The 14,631-nt window shown below is 40.6% G+C and overlaps 1 protein-coding gene across 1 annotated transcript in view; it reads left to right on the forward strand.

Annotated features, from left to right (window-relative positions):
- Window positions 1–14,248, forward strand: part of clmna (calmin a) — a 34,692-nt gene extending 20,444 nt beyond the window's left edge. Inside the window, exons 2-13 of the mRNA XM_085342906.1 lie at window positions 225–286; window positions 4,268–4,363; window positions 4,469–4,552; window positions 4,631–4,723; window positions 5,447–5,643; window positions 6,101–6,294; window positions 7,866–7,948; window positions 8,052–10,199; window positions 10,623–10,804; window positions 11,504–11,591; window positions 11,679–11,731; window positions 14,038–14,248. Of these exons, the coding sequence (XP_085199032.1) occupies window positions 225–286; window positions 4,268–4,363; window positions 4,469–4,552; window positions 4,631–4,723; window positions 5,447–5,643; window positions 6,101–6,294; window positions 7,866–7,948; window positions 8,052–10,199; window positions 10,623–10,804; window positions 11,504–11,591; window positions 11,679–11,731; window positions 14,038–14,155 (3,398 nt within the window). The 3' untranslated portion in view covers window positions 14,156–14,248. The remainder of the gene's footprint in view (window positions 1–224; window positions 287–4,267; window positions 4,364–4,468; window positions 4,553–4,630; window positions 4,724–5,446; window positions 5,644–6,100; window positions 6,295–7,865; window positions 7,949–8,051; window positions 10,200–10,622; window positions 10,805–11,503; window positions 11,592–11,678; window positions 11,732–14,037) is intronic.
- Window positions 14,249–14,631: the final 383 nt, after the last annotated feature.

The following is a 14,631-nucleotide window of genomic DNA, read 5'->3' on the forward strand; positions in this document are numbered from 1 at the left end:
TGACAGCTGGGATGGGCTCCAACCCTAATTAAATTGTTCTTTTTATGAGACAATAACATTTGGAGCATACTCTCTAAATACTACTTTCCATGCATTGTGACTGAACAACATTATGTCACAATGCAATGCATTGTTTTGAATAGTAACCGCAGTAGACCTACGTGTGCTGTCTTCTTTGATAAAGTAACTCTCAAATCCTTTTTTCTTGTTTTTCTGTGTTACAGTTGAAAGGGAACTGGTTCAGAAGAGGACCTTCACCCGTTGGATAAACCTCCACCTAGAAAAGGTTTGTGCAGAGCATCAGGATGTTATCACTGCAGAACATTCACAGGACTAGAAACATAAATCATGCTCAGTTACTGCAGTTGCTACTCTTTAATCTAACTGCGGTTAAGCAGAGGAACCCGCTCATACACATGGTAGGACACACAAGATGGATATAAATGGGGACAGCCACTCTGAATTATGTATGTGGTTGTGTGAAACTGCCTGTGTGTGACATTAAACTTTCATTTGGTTTTCTACTGTTGATCCAATCTACTGTTAATCTATTCCCCAGACATACTCTGTTTCTAGAGACTGATTATGATTCTGTGGAGTCTGTGCTTTTCTGCTCTGGAGCTTCTGTTTTGCTTTTGTTGGCAGTTCTAATCAGGGGTGAGTCAGAGTTAGCTGTGAGTTGGAGTGTCTGATCAAGGCTTTTGTTTTGCCTCACACAATGAGCCTCTCTTCTCTTATTCACTCTTTGGCCATGTGTCAAATTTCTGACCCACTAATTGACAATCATGCGTTTGTCTGCTGTCAACTTGGAAAGTTGATTCCCCCACCCTCTGACCCCTCCACCACACAACATGCAAACCATGTTCAGACTGGTTCACAAATCCCTGAGTTGTTTTTTAATTGTTATGACAACAGAGCTAAGTGTTGGCTCATGCAGACTGATTTTAACGATAAGCCTGTGCTTGCACTTGCTGCCGTTGGCCTACGTACCATGTCTTTAAGCAGGTAACAATTAAACCAAGACTTCAAAACCCATCATTTGACCCAGCTGTCTTAGCTAATTATAGGCCAATCTCCAACCTTCCTTTCATCTCAAAAAAGAGTAGTTGTCAAACAGCTAACAGATCATCCGCAGAGGAATGGCTTATTAGAAATTTTGAGAAAATAACTCGAAATTTCGAGAAATATAACTCAAAATTTCGAGTTACTTTTCTCAAAATTTCGAGTTAGCTCTGCCAATCAAAAATATACGTGAATGAGGTCGCTTTCTTGTTACCCGGAAGCATATGGCGCAGAGGAACGCGCACTCAAAAACGGATCCCAACAAATTGGCGCTTTCGCGAGTACGTTTACTGATAGTAACACCATGTGATTCAGCTAATAACACAGGGATTTCATCATTTGTGAAGCCAGGCTGAAAACACGCAGCAATCTGTGCATTCACGACTGGATGTAATAACGGTAGCTTAGCTGTAGCATTTGTAGCTGAGGGCTTCAGCTTCCGGGTAACAAGGAAATGACGTCATTCACGTAGATTACTGATTGGCAGCGCTAACTCGAAATTTCGAGTTGCTTTTCTCAAAGTTTTGAGTTAATAAATCGAAATTTCGAGTTACTTTCTCGAAATTTCGACATATTAACTTGAAATTTCGAGAAAATAACTTGAAATTTCGAGAAAATAACTCGAAATTTTGAGTTATGGATCTTTTTTTTTTTTTTTTTTTTTTTTATTAGTGGGGGAAACGGGCTTCCATACAAAGGGGTGGGATTAAATAAGTGTTTACTTCTTCCCACTCCCTTTCAACATGTAAATTAATCAGAACGGTTTTTTTTGTATGTAATTTGTATAGTATTTTTTTTCTTTCTTATTTTATTGTTATTATATTATTATTATATTGTTCACATGTTGAAATAAATTACCAATCAATCAATGTTGAATTGTCTCGCAGCTGCTCTATTCCCATGTTGTTGCAGTATGTTAATGACTAACCTCGTATTGTGGATGGATGATCTCAGTTGTTCTCCTGACTGAAGTTTGGTCTGTTTACGGCATCCTGCCATGCAATTACATTTGTCCCTGACCACCAGAAACCTTCACGTTAACTTTTATCGAGTATCAAGTTAGCGTTCATCCTTCAGCTTCACTGTGCTAATGTTATGCTAACGTAGCTGTTTTACTAGTGATCACGTAGGACATCATTATGTACCAGCTAGTCCAACTTCAGTAACCCTAAAAAAGTCGCTGCTGTTCAGTTTTCTGTTTTCATTTATGTTGGAAGTGATAGCAGAGCTGTACGTTTTAATTTTTTCAGAAATCTCTCAGTCAGAACATGCTATATCATGTTTAGGTGGAAACTAGCGAGCTAACTTCCTGCTAACTTCTAACTCCGTTGAATTTAATAAATTCATGGATGCCTGGATGTTAAACTTAATTGTTACACCTGGTAAAGCAGCAACGCTGATCATTTTATTACAGATGAAAGGATTTAGACAGTTTTTAACTCTTAGTGATGCCGCAGTGTTCGTTTGACATTGGGTCCAAAACTCCATCTGCTTCAGGTCCCAGATTACTCTGCGAGGCTCCTCACTACGGCAGCCATAATGCTCTGACAATCCATCAAGCGGTGCGGTTTCATAGCTTACCGAAGTCGTACTAAAACATTTCTTGACAGATTTGTGCACGCTGTGTACCACATAAAATCGGTTCGAGGTCAGTAAGCACAACCGGAATTCATACAGAAGGCACACTGTCGATTTTTGAGAAAATTAAAGGATTTTAAGTGTGACTTATAGTGTGTAAAATATGTTATACAGAAGAAAAGAATATATCGTGATATATATCGTTACCGCACATGCTTCATATTATACCGTGATATGGATTTTAGGCCATATCACCCAGCCCTAACTCAAAGCATCCGTTTAAAACATTAACATTAATTAAAGTGTACAGCAGTGAACCTTTGATTTTTCACAAAGCTCTTATAGTTTGCTGCACAGCTGATGACAGGAAATGTTACACAGTTTCTACAATCTTTCAATGCCCAACCTTCATCAGCTTGTTGCCAACCGGAGATTTCAGTGATTTAAGACAGTATTAATGTTGTTTTTGCTCTGTGCTGCTCAGCTTGAAGCGTAATGATCTATTACAGTTTAGATCTTGTTAATTCCCATCACAGGTCATGTTAAACTAAACTCTTCAACTTCTTGAAATTGAGCCTTTATGCTAACATTTTCTGTTTACTTTATTAAATATCAGATTTCATTCAGATTTAAATGATGTAGGTGTAATGATGTAAAGTAGGTTTGTACAACCCAATCTACAACAAAATGAGATGTTTTAATAACTGTAAATAAAAAAGAATGCCACATTTCATTTCAAACTTTTGGTCACACGTTCCCCCAAAAATGCCCATATTCTCAGACCACGTGGAAGAACATACCAGAGTCATCCAGATATGCTACATAATTTTTCACACCAGACTGCACAGTGTTCATCAGCCTTTGAAAAGTGGCTGGGACATTTTTTCAACTTAAAAGATTTGGCAGTGTATTATACAAACCCATCTTCCAACATCCGATGACCGATCCGTGCTGGGTTAATGCAGTATACGTGCTGGATGATGGGTTTGTGGTCACCACTCTCTATGTAATGCTCAAGAACTGTGGCTAAGACAGCAGACTCTAGATGTTTTCAAAATTTTGGTATTCTCATTTTTTTAACATGTTGACTTTCCAAAAATGGGACTTTTTGTTCCTGTCAAGTCTTTGAATTGAATAGTCTATGTCATTGACAAAACGTTTTGCAGGACTGAGTCAGTGTGGCTAACAACCAAAGCCAAGACATTAAATTATTCCTTTAGCTGAGAGATCTTCATTCTTAAACTGTTGAGGTGGGGCAATGAAGTTATTGAAGTTCTGGTTTCTATCAGGAGAAACCAGAACTTCATGATATACAAATGCATAAACACAGTCAGGGCTGGAATTCAAAATGTATTATTTATATATACAATTTTTTTGATTAAATATGATGCTGTTTTTATCTGCATTTTACCCAGTGTCTCAACTTTTTGCTTGGATGATTGTCTATGACATTAACAGAAACAAGAATCTGCATCTGTACTGCCAATTATCAGCTTTAGTAATTCCTAAAAAGGAAAACAATTGATCATGATCATTTCTGTAAATGGTAATAGACTCTTTTCCTTTCTCCATGTCTATTGTTAAAGAAAGCCCTCTTTTCTCCTCATTCTTGTTTGTCCATCCACAGTGTGACCCACCCATAGAGGTCCATGACCTCTTTCAGGACATCCGGGATGGGCGCATCCTCATGGCCCTGCTGGAGGAACTCTCTGGCTGTAAACTGGTCAGCCTGTAACACTGACTTTTAAGTGCTAGATTGGTTTTGCACTACTTGCTTTGCCAAGTGTTGTTGCTGTTTTATAGGATACTTAATTGTACTTTTTCCCAGCTTCATGGGTTCAGGAAGTCCTCCCATCGTATTTTCCGACTGAATAACATCGCCAAGGTCCTGTCTTTTCTTGAGGAGAGAAATGTGAGTATGACAGTTAAGCAGTGGTTAAATTGCTGGATGAAATGCAGAACTGTGAGGACATACACACTCTGTCAACAGGTAAAGCTGGTCAGTATCGATGCAGTTGACATTGCAGATGGAAATTCCTCCATCATCTTGGGACTCATTTGGAACATCATTCTCTTCTTTCAGGTAATTGCATTTTTTGTCTTGAAGCTTCTTCATCAAAATCCTCTCTCACTTCTCTAAGAAGAGGATGCTAGTACAAAACGGTGTATTTTTCATAAGCTTTGCACTTCCTTTCTCTAAAAGGGAAAGAAAGCTCTTCTCCTCTATTCTAGAGTCAGATCTAGGCGAGGTTAGCTATTGGCTAAACTATACCTTTTTCTTTTGTTAACTTCCAATGCAAATCTTTGTTTAACACAAACTGTAATATAAGATTTGTGTAGCTTAAAATTTGGCATTTTATAGCAAAGCCAACAATGTATTGACAGCAGAAGTTATTTTTTGCTTTGGCATCAGTGCTTTGACAAAGAAACTTTTGTTCATCACTGTTAAGTAGATGGGCCTCAAAGCGTGGTAGCTATGATCACTCAGCTAATCAGCTGCTATCAGGGGTGAAGAGGCAAATGTTACCCATCTTGTCAAATGTTCAGTCACAGCTGTTTTCTTATTCTGAGTAACTCTTGACAGTGTAAACTGAACTAAAGGTGAAAAGCTCCACAGATTCTCCACTAAACGAATTCTCAGTTTTATTCTTTCACAATCTGTTTAAGGGTAACAATTTCATCCAATGGTTACTATAGTAACCATGATGTAATGAGTCAATAGATATGAGGACTTTATCTGTTTAATGCCTAAATGTTGAAATGAGTAGTAAAGTAGCTCAACTAACTCAGCTCTTCCACCACCCAGATTAAGGAACTGACTGGGAACATCAGGAGCCAGTTCCCCTCCTCTTCCAGCCTTTCATCCATTCCCACCAGCTCTGACTCTGACACATCCTACAGCAGCACGCCATTGGACGACAGGCAGTCAGCATCCACAGCCGTGCGAGAACAGAGCAGGGCCATTAAGAAGTTACTGCAGTGGGTACAGAAGCGAACACGCAAGTGAGTTGGAGCTGCCGTTTCCATTATATGGAAATATGTTACATGCATTATACAATTACATAGTTTGTGTCCTTTTTGGAAAAGCAGTAATTCTTTGTATCTGTTTGTGTTTGATCCAGTTAGTTCTTTGTGGTCCCTCTATATTCTGCTTTTCTCTTGCCTTTTTACCCTCACTGCCCAACTGGTTGAGGCAGATGGTTACCCCTCTAGAGCCTGGTCCTGCCGAAGGTGTTGTCCTGTGAAAAGGACGCCCTTCCCTCCCATTGTCACCAAGTGCTTACTCATCGGGCATCGTCTGATGTTTGGGGTTCCCTCTTTGGTTATGCAGGTTTTTTCGCTTTCAATGGAAAGTGCCATGAGATGATCAATGTAGTGTTTGTTTTTGTTTGTTTGGGGGTTTTTTGGTGGTGTTCCTGGACTGGCCCTTTCCACAGACTATTTCTTATTTTTGTTACAGGTATGGTGTAGCAGTGCAGGACTTTAGTAAAAGCTGGATCAGTGGTCTGGCTTTCCTGGCTGTTATTAAGTCCATTGACTCCAGCTTGGTAGACATGAGGAAAGCCCTACTGAGAAGTTCCAGAGAAAATCTAGAGGATGCCTTCAGAATCGCCCACTACAGCCTGGGTATACCGCGCCTTCTGGAACCTGAAGGTAACAAGACAACAGCTACTTTTACTTAACAGCCTAATCACTACTCTAGTGACTGAAACTGTAATTCATCTATTTTACAGATGATGTGATAAAAGAGAGCTCAAGAACAGTGACAATAGTAGTTGAGTGTATCTCATCAGCATATTTTTGTAATGTGTGAGTAATTTCTTGAGATTAAAATGCAACAGTAAGAAAACCTTCGTTAAGAGTCAGAATCTAGTCAGAATCAGCTTTTCTGAGGATAGCCGACTGCTTTTGTGTATCAGAATGAATAGCCTTCAGAGATGCTGCTTTTAAGGGGGCGAAGTTTTACATTCTACTTTGTAAGGAATGCAGCAGTGACCTTTTATATTTGTGAGAAGAAAATGACCCAGTGGTTATATGATAACGTAAACTCCCATTAACAGGAAGAAAATACATTTTACTCAGCACCAGAGAACAAATGGACCATAAATATAAAAATACATGCACTGTGTATACGACACATTGCTTAACTGTAACTTCCTGTAGTCTTTTGTGTTTCCCATGCTACACCACCACATATGCTCCCATCTGTCCTCCATAGGCAGACTGCTGCCACTAGAAACTTTTATCTGAAGTGTTTGCAAACAGTGTTACACACAGTATTCTATAAATATGTTTTACATTAGCTCGGCTGATAACGTAATTCTTGATTTAGCAGACACTGAGATTCAGATGGATTATTTGCTAACAAAGAATGAGAAATCCTTTTTGTTGTACACGTGATAGACTGAAGGATTTGACGGGGAATATCGACCATCATTTGAAAAAATCAAAGCTGTTAAATTTAGCGTAGTGTCATTTATTTTTACCACATATAAAAAATGCTGTTACACTACACAGTAGCCCTTTGAAACAGTCTTCACTGAGTTAATAAAGTAATGGTAGTTCCTTTTTACACAGAGCTGCAGTGCTTATGCTGTATTTGTCCTGGTCTAGTATGCAAGAGACAGTAAAAACCAGACAGCCTGTAGATTTCCCCATTATTATGAGTGGAAATATAGAACCTTTCAAGGTAATCCTCTCGTGCATCTCTGGGCTGTCTTCAATTGGCTGCTTTGTTTTTAAGATCAGTCCGTGGAAGTTCCATTGTATTTGTACTTGTAATGAATGCTTTGGTGCTCCTGTAAAGCAGTCATTCGATGCTCCTGGTCTCAGTCTCTTGCCTGGCACACAACTGTCAGAGTTAGTAAGATCACATTCTTCCAGTGAAAACTGCTGGAAACCTAACTTTCATCCCCAGTGACGAGGTAGAGATTTTGCCACAGACAGGAAACTGGTCAGAGTCTCCTAAGACCCTCCAAACAGAGCAGCTGCACTGGAAGCTGTGTAGGCATGCCCAAGGAGATTATGTTGAACAGGAGCCTTACCTAATTTAAGTTGGACACGGCTTTTTGATTTTCATAAGCCTGTTCCTGGATTGTCTTTTGGGCACATCTTGGACATAGGATCATACCATAATAACAATAATAATAATAAAAAGGCATGTTTACATTTAGTTACTCTTTCTTTCACTCTTGTTCTCTCTCAATTTTGCTTTATTTGCTCAGATGTGTCTATCAATGCACCAGATGAGCAGTCTATCATTACATATGTGTCTCAGTTCCTGGAGCACTTCCCTGGTATCGAAGAGGTATGAAAGATCCCTTACCTAGACAAAATCAGTGAATTGGAATTGAATTGTATTTTGACTAAGCAGTCATTTGAAAACTGATATTTCCCTGTTCCCGTCTCAGCCAGAGGAGCCCTGCCAGTTAATTGAACGAAGTGTCTCTATGGGCCGACTCAACTTCAGTGACTCTGACCACATGAGTAAAGGTACTCACCGAAGCAGAATAAGGGAGAGGTCCTATATGTTTCAGAAGGACTGTGCCCAACCCCCACCCAAAATCTTAATTTCCTCTGTATCGGAAGACAGAAGCATGATGCCACCTTCCTTCAGGGTTACGGCAACTCGATCGTGGTCCAGCGATGACATTTTGACAGATTCGCCCCACACAGATGACCCCATAAAACCGGTGGAAGAAATCTTAACCAACAATGATGACCCACAGCTGTCTTATACTCACTCGCCCACCGGCTCATCAGTACCCGAGTCTGTAAACACAGAGTCAGTAATGGATGACTCTGCAATCAGCTCACCGGACTCTTGGGTGGAGAGTGAGCTTGCCGTGGCAGGGGAGAAGGATGGTGAGAGCCAAAGTTGCTTGTGTGATATTGGAACAGCTTGGGATGTGTACCGTGCGACTCCTGTGGAAGTAACTGCTATTGATGAAGGATTTATCCCATCCATAGAAGAAAGAGCCGCTGATGAGCAGTCACTGAGTGAGTGTTGTGTTGATGAAGGGATTTACTCTTTGAGCTCACTGGAGAGCATGCAGGACAGATTCCAGGGGCATGCTAAGAAAAGGGAAGTGCGAGTAGCTGAAGTGGAAGATTCAAAACTTGAAAGAAGCAACAAGGACTTGGAAACGGAGCAGGTACCTGAGCAGATCAATACTGAGGTTATAACACAGCTAGAGTCTGAGTCCCTAAAAGAGAAGGAGCAAGAATCTTCAGCTGAAGTGAGCGACTTTGGTGCTGAAGATATCCTTGAACCTCAAATACTGAGCTCCAACACATCCAGCGACTATTGTGAAGAATCTGTGAAAGAGAATATTATAGAAGACGGTACTCACAGAGATGAGAAATGTGTGAAGAAATCTGTGGATGCACAGAACCACAAAGGAGAAACTAACAGTCAAAGTGAATTTCTGCAAGACATAAATGTCTCTGAGGAGGTTGAATTGGAAACTGAATGTCATAAAACAGACTGCTGTGGTTCTTTAGAGAACAAAAAAGAACCAGAAATGTTAAAGGGCAGGAATGAAGTACTTGTAGAAACACAAGATGAAGCAAGTGAAGGACTTTTAAAAGACAGCCAAGACTCTCAGGACACAAATAATTCTGTACAAATTACTAAAGCTTTAGACAACACCTCTTCTACCAACACAGAGGAAGTATTAACAACAAGTCAGGATCCAAGCATAGGCATGAATATTCCTTCCATCTCTATTGTCAGTGTGCCAGAAGAACAGGATGAACACGGTACTGATGATGAAAATCTCAGCCAGCCATTGGTGTTTGTAAGCGAGGTGACCGACATGTGTGTCAACAGTACTGCAAACCCAGGTGAAAAAAGCTCTACCTCCAATAAAGACGATGAAATTATTGCTGAGGGTCTGTTTGAAAATGCTAAAGCCACATCTTCAGGAGAATTAATGGATCCAGAAAATCAGCATTTAAATGATATAAATGAACACAATCTATCATCAAATGAATACGTGCAAGGTCAGATTGAAATAAGTGAAGATGGTGATAAATGCAAGCCTCCTCTTGATGATTCTCAGGGAGAAACTAACTTTTCTACAGAGGCTGAAACTCATATAGTGGATATTGAGCATGCTGTAAATTCCACTGATCCACCTGATGGACATGAGAGCAAACTAGCTGACACCTTTTGTAGCAGCGACATAGCCAACACACAGCTTAGTACACTGGATCCATTCAACACCGAACCAAGTGATGAGATAGGGACGTTGCGCTCTGAACCAGCTACCCTGTCCAGAAACATGGACGTTTTGTTTTACACGGACTTTGATCGAGGTTCTCCAACAGAGGATCTGGTTGGTGACCCTGTTGAGCCCATGGATCTGTTCTACCCTGACAAAGAAGAGCTCATGTTTACAGACCAACCTGACACTGAAGCACAAACCTGGCCCTCTGTTTTGAGTGTCTCTGCTCTGCAGCCAGCACCACCTTCAGACATTTTACCAGATGACCAACAATTCGATCCGCTGGGTGAAGACTTCAGGGAAGTGGACTTGATAGAGGAGCACGATGAGGTAAATGTGAACCTGTTTCACTTTCTTGGGGCTTAAAGGTCAGTAACACTGTTGCGTTGCGAGTTTTCAGGAGCATTTCTGTTGTCATTTTGTCTTTTCTCTTGCTATTGCTCTTAAGGTATGTACCGCTACACAACTCGTCATTGTCTCTAGCCTTCAAAATGTGAAACACATGAGTTCTGCTGACTTTATATTGACCATGTCTCATATTTCGATAGTGGAAAAGTTATTTCGCTGTATTTAGCATTTTATCACCTAGCCCTGCCTTCAGCTTGTTTGGCAAGTTTCTCAGAGACATTACTGATACATTAAGTGGTTGATGATTTTCACACAATGAGCAGGACAGAAGCAATGATATGTTGAAGTGTGACGTTTTTTTCTGTACTTTTTATTCTGTTAAAATATCTCTTTTTATCCTATTAGGAGATCACAAAGACCACCCAAGAGACAAAGAATGTATTTGGATCCCAGCAGCACTGCTTGTTGCCTGGAGTGAAGCTATGTAAGCCCTTAGGAGATGCTGATGTTCTAGCAGACAGGAGGGATCCCAGTGAGGCTGAGCAACAGAAGCCAGTCTCTGCCAGGGAAAACACAGAGCCTGTGAGGTAGGCTTTCTATTCTTAGTGTACACTGAGAAGCACACTTTACCCAGGGGGAAAGCAATGTTGTGGCAAATGATGGGATTCTTCTGACCCAGCCTTTCAGTTAGACATTTCTATAAATGTCCTGAAAAGTGGAGGCTGTAGGAAGGCAGTATGAGACAGACAAGACTGTGACTTGAGAATTAAAGACATTAAAGTGAAACACTTTCTTCTGTGCTTTCTAGCTAACATTCACACACATTTATCAGAGTATGAATGTGTTGGGGTTAGTATCTTGCCCAAGGATATTTGGCCTGCAGACTAGGGGGTGCCAGGAATTGAACCACCAACTTTACCTATCAGCAGATGACCTGCTCTACCTCCTGAGCTACAGCCACAGCTGGACCAATCTCACTTTTTAAAAATACATAGCAGAAAAGGATCTTTTTTAATGTTTAAAGCCTTTTTATATTCTTCAGTTCTGCCTGACCCTTAAGTATTAGTAGAATCAGAGCTTGGTCCTGTCTGGTTCTTTGTTTTGTTTTAGTGTTTTCACTGTAAACCTGAAGTTTCTTGAGCCAGAATGTTGGAGCAGCTTAGTGTTGCTTTCATGCCAGTACTTATTCTGTGATTCCAGAGGCTTGAAAAAGTAATTGTTTTTGTTATTTCCTGGCTTTACTGTCTCCTGTTGAGAATGAAAGTGATAGATTTTTGTTTCGTCAGGAGCAGTGGAGGTTCCAGCAGACAAGGTGAAAGCCATATCCCACCAGTTCTCCGTCACAGAAAGGGGGCTCATTGCCCCGAGTCAGTGGTGAGTTTGATGCTCCTTTCCCTCCCACAGAGATGTTAAAACAATGAGTACCACTGTATATTGAGAGTGCGACTGGCATTTTCACAGGACAGTCGGAGAGCTGTAACTACAAAAGCTGACCGTGATGACTTTGATTTTTGGTAAGAGCATTTCCTTCCCTGATTTACAGTCAGGTCCATAAATATTAGGACATCGACACGATTCTAACGTTTTTGGCTCCATACACCACCACAATGGATTCCAAATGAAACGAACAAGATGTGCTTTAACTGCAGACTGTCAGCTTTTATTTGAGGGTGTTTACATCCAAATCAGGGGAACGGTGTTGGAATTACAACAGTTTGCATATGTGCTTTCCACTTGTTAAGGGACCAAAAGTAATGGGATAGAATAAGAACCATAAATCAAACTTTAATTTTTTAATACTTGGTTGCAGTCAGTCACAGCCTGAAGTCTGGAACACACAGACATCACCAGATGCTGGGTTTCATCCCTGCTGATGCTCTGCCAGGCCTCTACTGCAACTGTCTTCAGTTCCTGCTTGTTCTTGGGGCATTTTCCCTTCAGTTTTGTCTTTAGCAAATGAAATGCATGCTCAATCCGATTCAGGTCAGGTGATTGACTTGGCCATTGCAAAACAGTCCACTTCTTTCCCTTCAAAAACTCTTTGGTTGCTTTTGCAGTATACTTTGGGTCGTTGTCCATCTGCAATGTGAAGCACCGTCCAATGAGTTCTGAAGCATTTGTCTGAATATGAGCAGAAAATATTGCCCGAAACACTTCAGAATTCATCATGCTGCTTTTGTCAGCAGTCACATCATCAGTAAATACAAGAGAACCAGTTCCACTGGCAGCCATACATGCCCACGCCATGACACTTCCACCACCATGCTTCACTGATGAGGTGGTATGCTTAGGATCATGAGCAGTTCCTTTCCGTCTCCATACTCTTCTCTTCCCATCACTCTGGTACAAGTTGATCTTGGTTTCATCTGTCCATAGGATGTTGTTCCAGAACTGTGACGGCTTTTTTAGATGTCATTTGACAAACTCTAATCTGGCCTTCCTGTTTTTGGGGCTCACCAAAGGTTTTACATCTTGTGGTGAACCCTCTGTATTCACATTGGTGGAGTCTTCTCTTGATTGTTGACTCTGACACACATACACCTACCTCCTGGAGAGTGTTCTTGATCTGACCAACTGTTGTGAAGGGTGTTTTCTTCACCAGGGAAAGGATTCTTTGATCATCCACCACAGTTGTTTTCCGTGGTCTTCCGGGTCTTTTGGTGTTTCTGAGCTCACCGGTGCGTTCCTTCTTTTTGAGACGCCTGATGTTTTTGCTATCTCTCTGATGGGTTTGTTTTGTTTTTTTCAGCCTAATGATGGCTTGCTTCACTGATAGTGACACCTCTTTGGATCTCATCTTGGCAGTTGACAGCAACAGGTTCCAAATGCAAACAGCACACTTGAAATGAACTCTGGACCTTTTATCTGCTCATTGTAATTGGGGTAATGAGGGAATAACACACACCTGGCCATCTAACAGCTGAAAAGCCAATTGTCCCATTACTTTTGGTCCCTTGAGAAGTGGGAGGCACATTTGCAAATGTAAATACCCTCAAATAAAAGCTGACAATCTGCAGTTAAAGCACATCTTGTTCGTTTCATTTGGAATCCATCGTGGTGGTGTATAGAGCCAAAAATGTTAGAATTGTGTCGATGTCCCAATATTTATGGACCTGACTGGAGTTGTTTGTAACACTCAAGCCTTTAACTGTGATGTAGGTTTACCGTGTTGCCAAGTTTGTAACAGTAGCTGCTGAATCGAAGTAACTTCAAATTATGTTTTTGTGAGCAAACAGCACTCGAGTTAGATTTATACGTGGCACAGGAAGGACGGACGTCTTCATTTCTCTGAAGCTTACAGATTAGCAGGAGAACCTACGTTTGGATGTACCTGTGAAGACTACACAGACTTCCTTTGAATGAAATCACAACGTAGCTGGTCCATGCAACTTGTTTTTGTAGTAAATATAACAAAAAATTACAACATGGTAAATGCTGAAATCTGTTGCTGTCAGAAAAATGTGATTTGTTACTGGACATGACTTTTGTAACACAGCAGACATCTTGTTGTAACAGACAGGAAGGCACATTCAAATTTCCGTTCCATCTGTGTGAGCTAATTCCAGCACGGCTGTAGTGTGCAGTCTGGTTCAGCATCATAGCTTTGCCTCAAATGTGGGTTTCTTCTATGTTAAATTGTCTGCAATGAAAACAGCTGCTTGAGTTAATATAGCGAGAATGTGCTGCAATACTGAAAATGTTATGAAGAGCACAAGTGTGTGAACTAGCCGAAGAGTGCAGCTCAACCACCAATTAAATCAAATGAGCTCAAACACTGTGCAAAGAGAAAGTAAAGTTGCACTTGTCTCTGTGTGTGTAGGTGGAGGGAGAACTGGGAGCTACGTGTGCTGCTGCTGCTATGGTTACTGCTCTACTGTTTCTGGGTGTTGCCTCAGATCGACCTGAAGACACTGCCCGACATGCTGCTGAACCGCTGAACGCACACACACGCGCACAAGCACAGCTTCTCTGAGCTATGAGGAAAAATAAAAAACTTTAGGTTTTTTAACATGCACATGCTCATACAGCCAACTGCCACCTTTTTATGAATCTACATTAAGTGAAGATATTTAAAACCTGTATAATTTAAAACTACAAGAGCTTGTTTTCTGTGTTTTGGTTTTTAGCTTCTAGTGTGGCTTAAGCAGTTTATGTGAGAGTGTAAAGGTCACTTGGGGAGGAAAAACATTGCAGTCTTTTTAGAAAAAGATCACACTTATATGAAAATGAAGTTAAAAATTTAAAGATCAAAATTTTACTGGTTTAAAATAAACAAACCAGATTCTGAAAAGGTTGGGACACTGTGTAAAATGTAAGAAAAACCTAAACAGAATTCTGTAATCAGACAAACCAAAATTTGAAATTAATTTTAAATTAATACATCTGCTAGAAGATTCTGGGGTAGCACTGGCGG

Source organism: Diplotaxodon limnothrissa, linkage group LG19 (assembly GCF_057381915.1).
Source record: "Diplotaxodon limnothrissa isolate DT_005_m linkage group LG19, D_limnothrissa_male_GT1.1, whole genome shotgun sequence".
Taxonomy (NCBI): Eukaryota; Metazoa; Chordata; class Actinopteri; order Cichliformes; family Cichlidae; genus Diplotaxodon; species Diplotaxodon limnothrissa.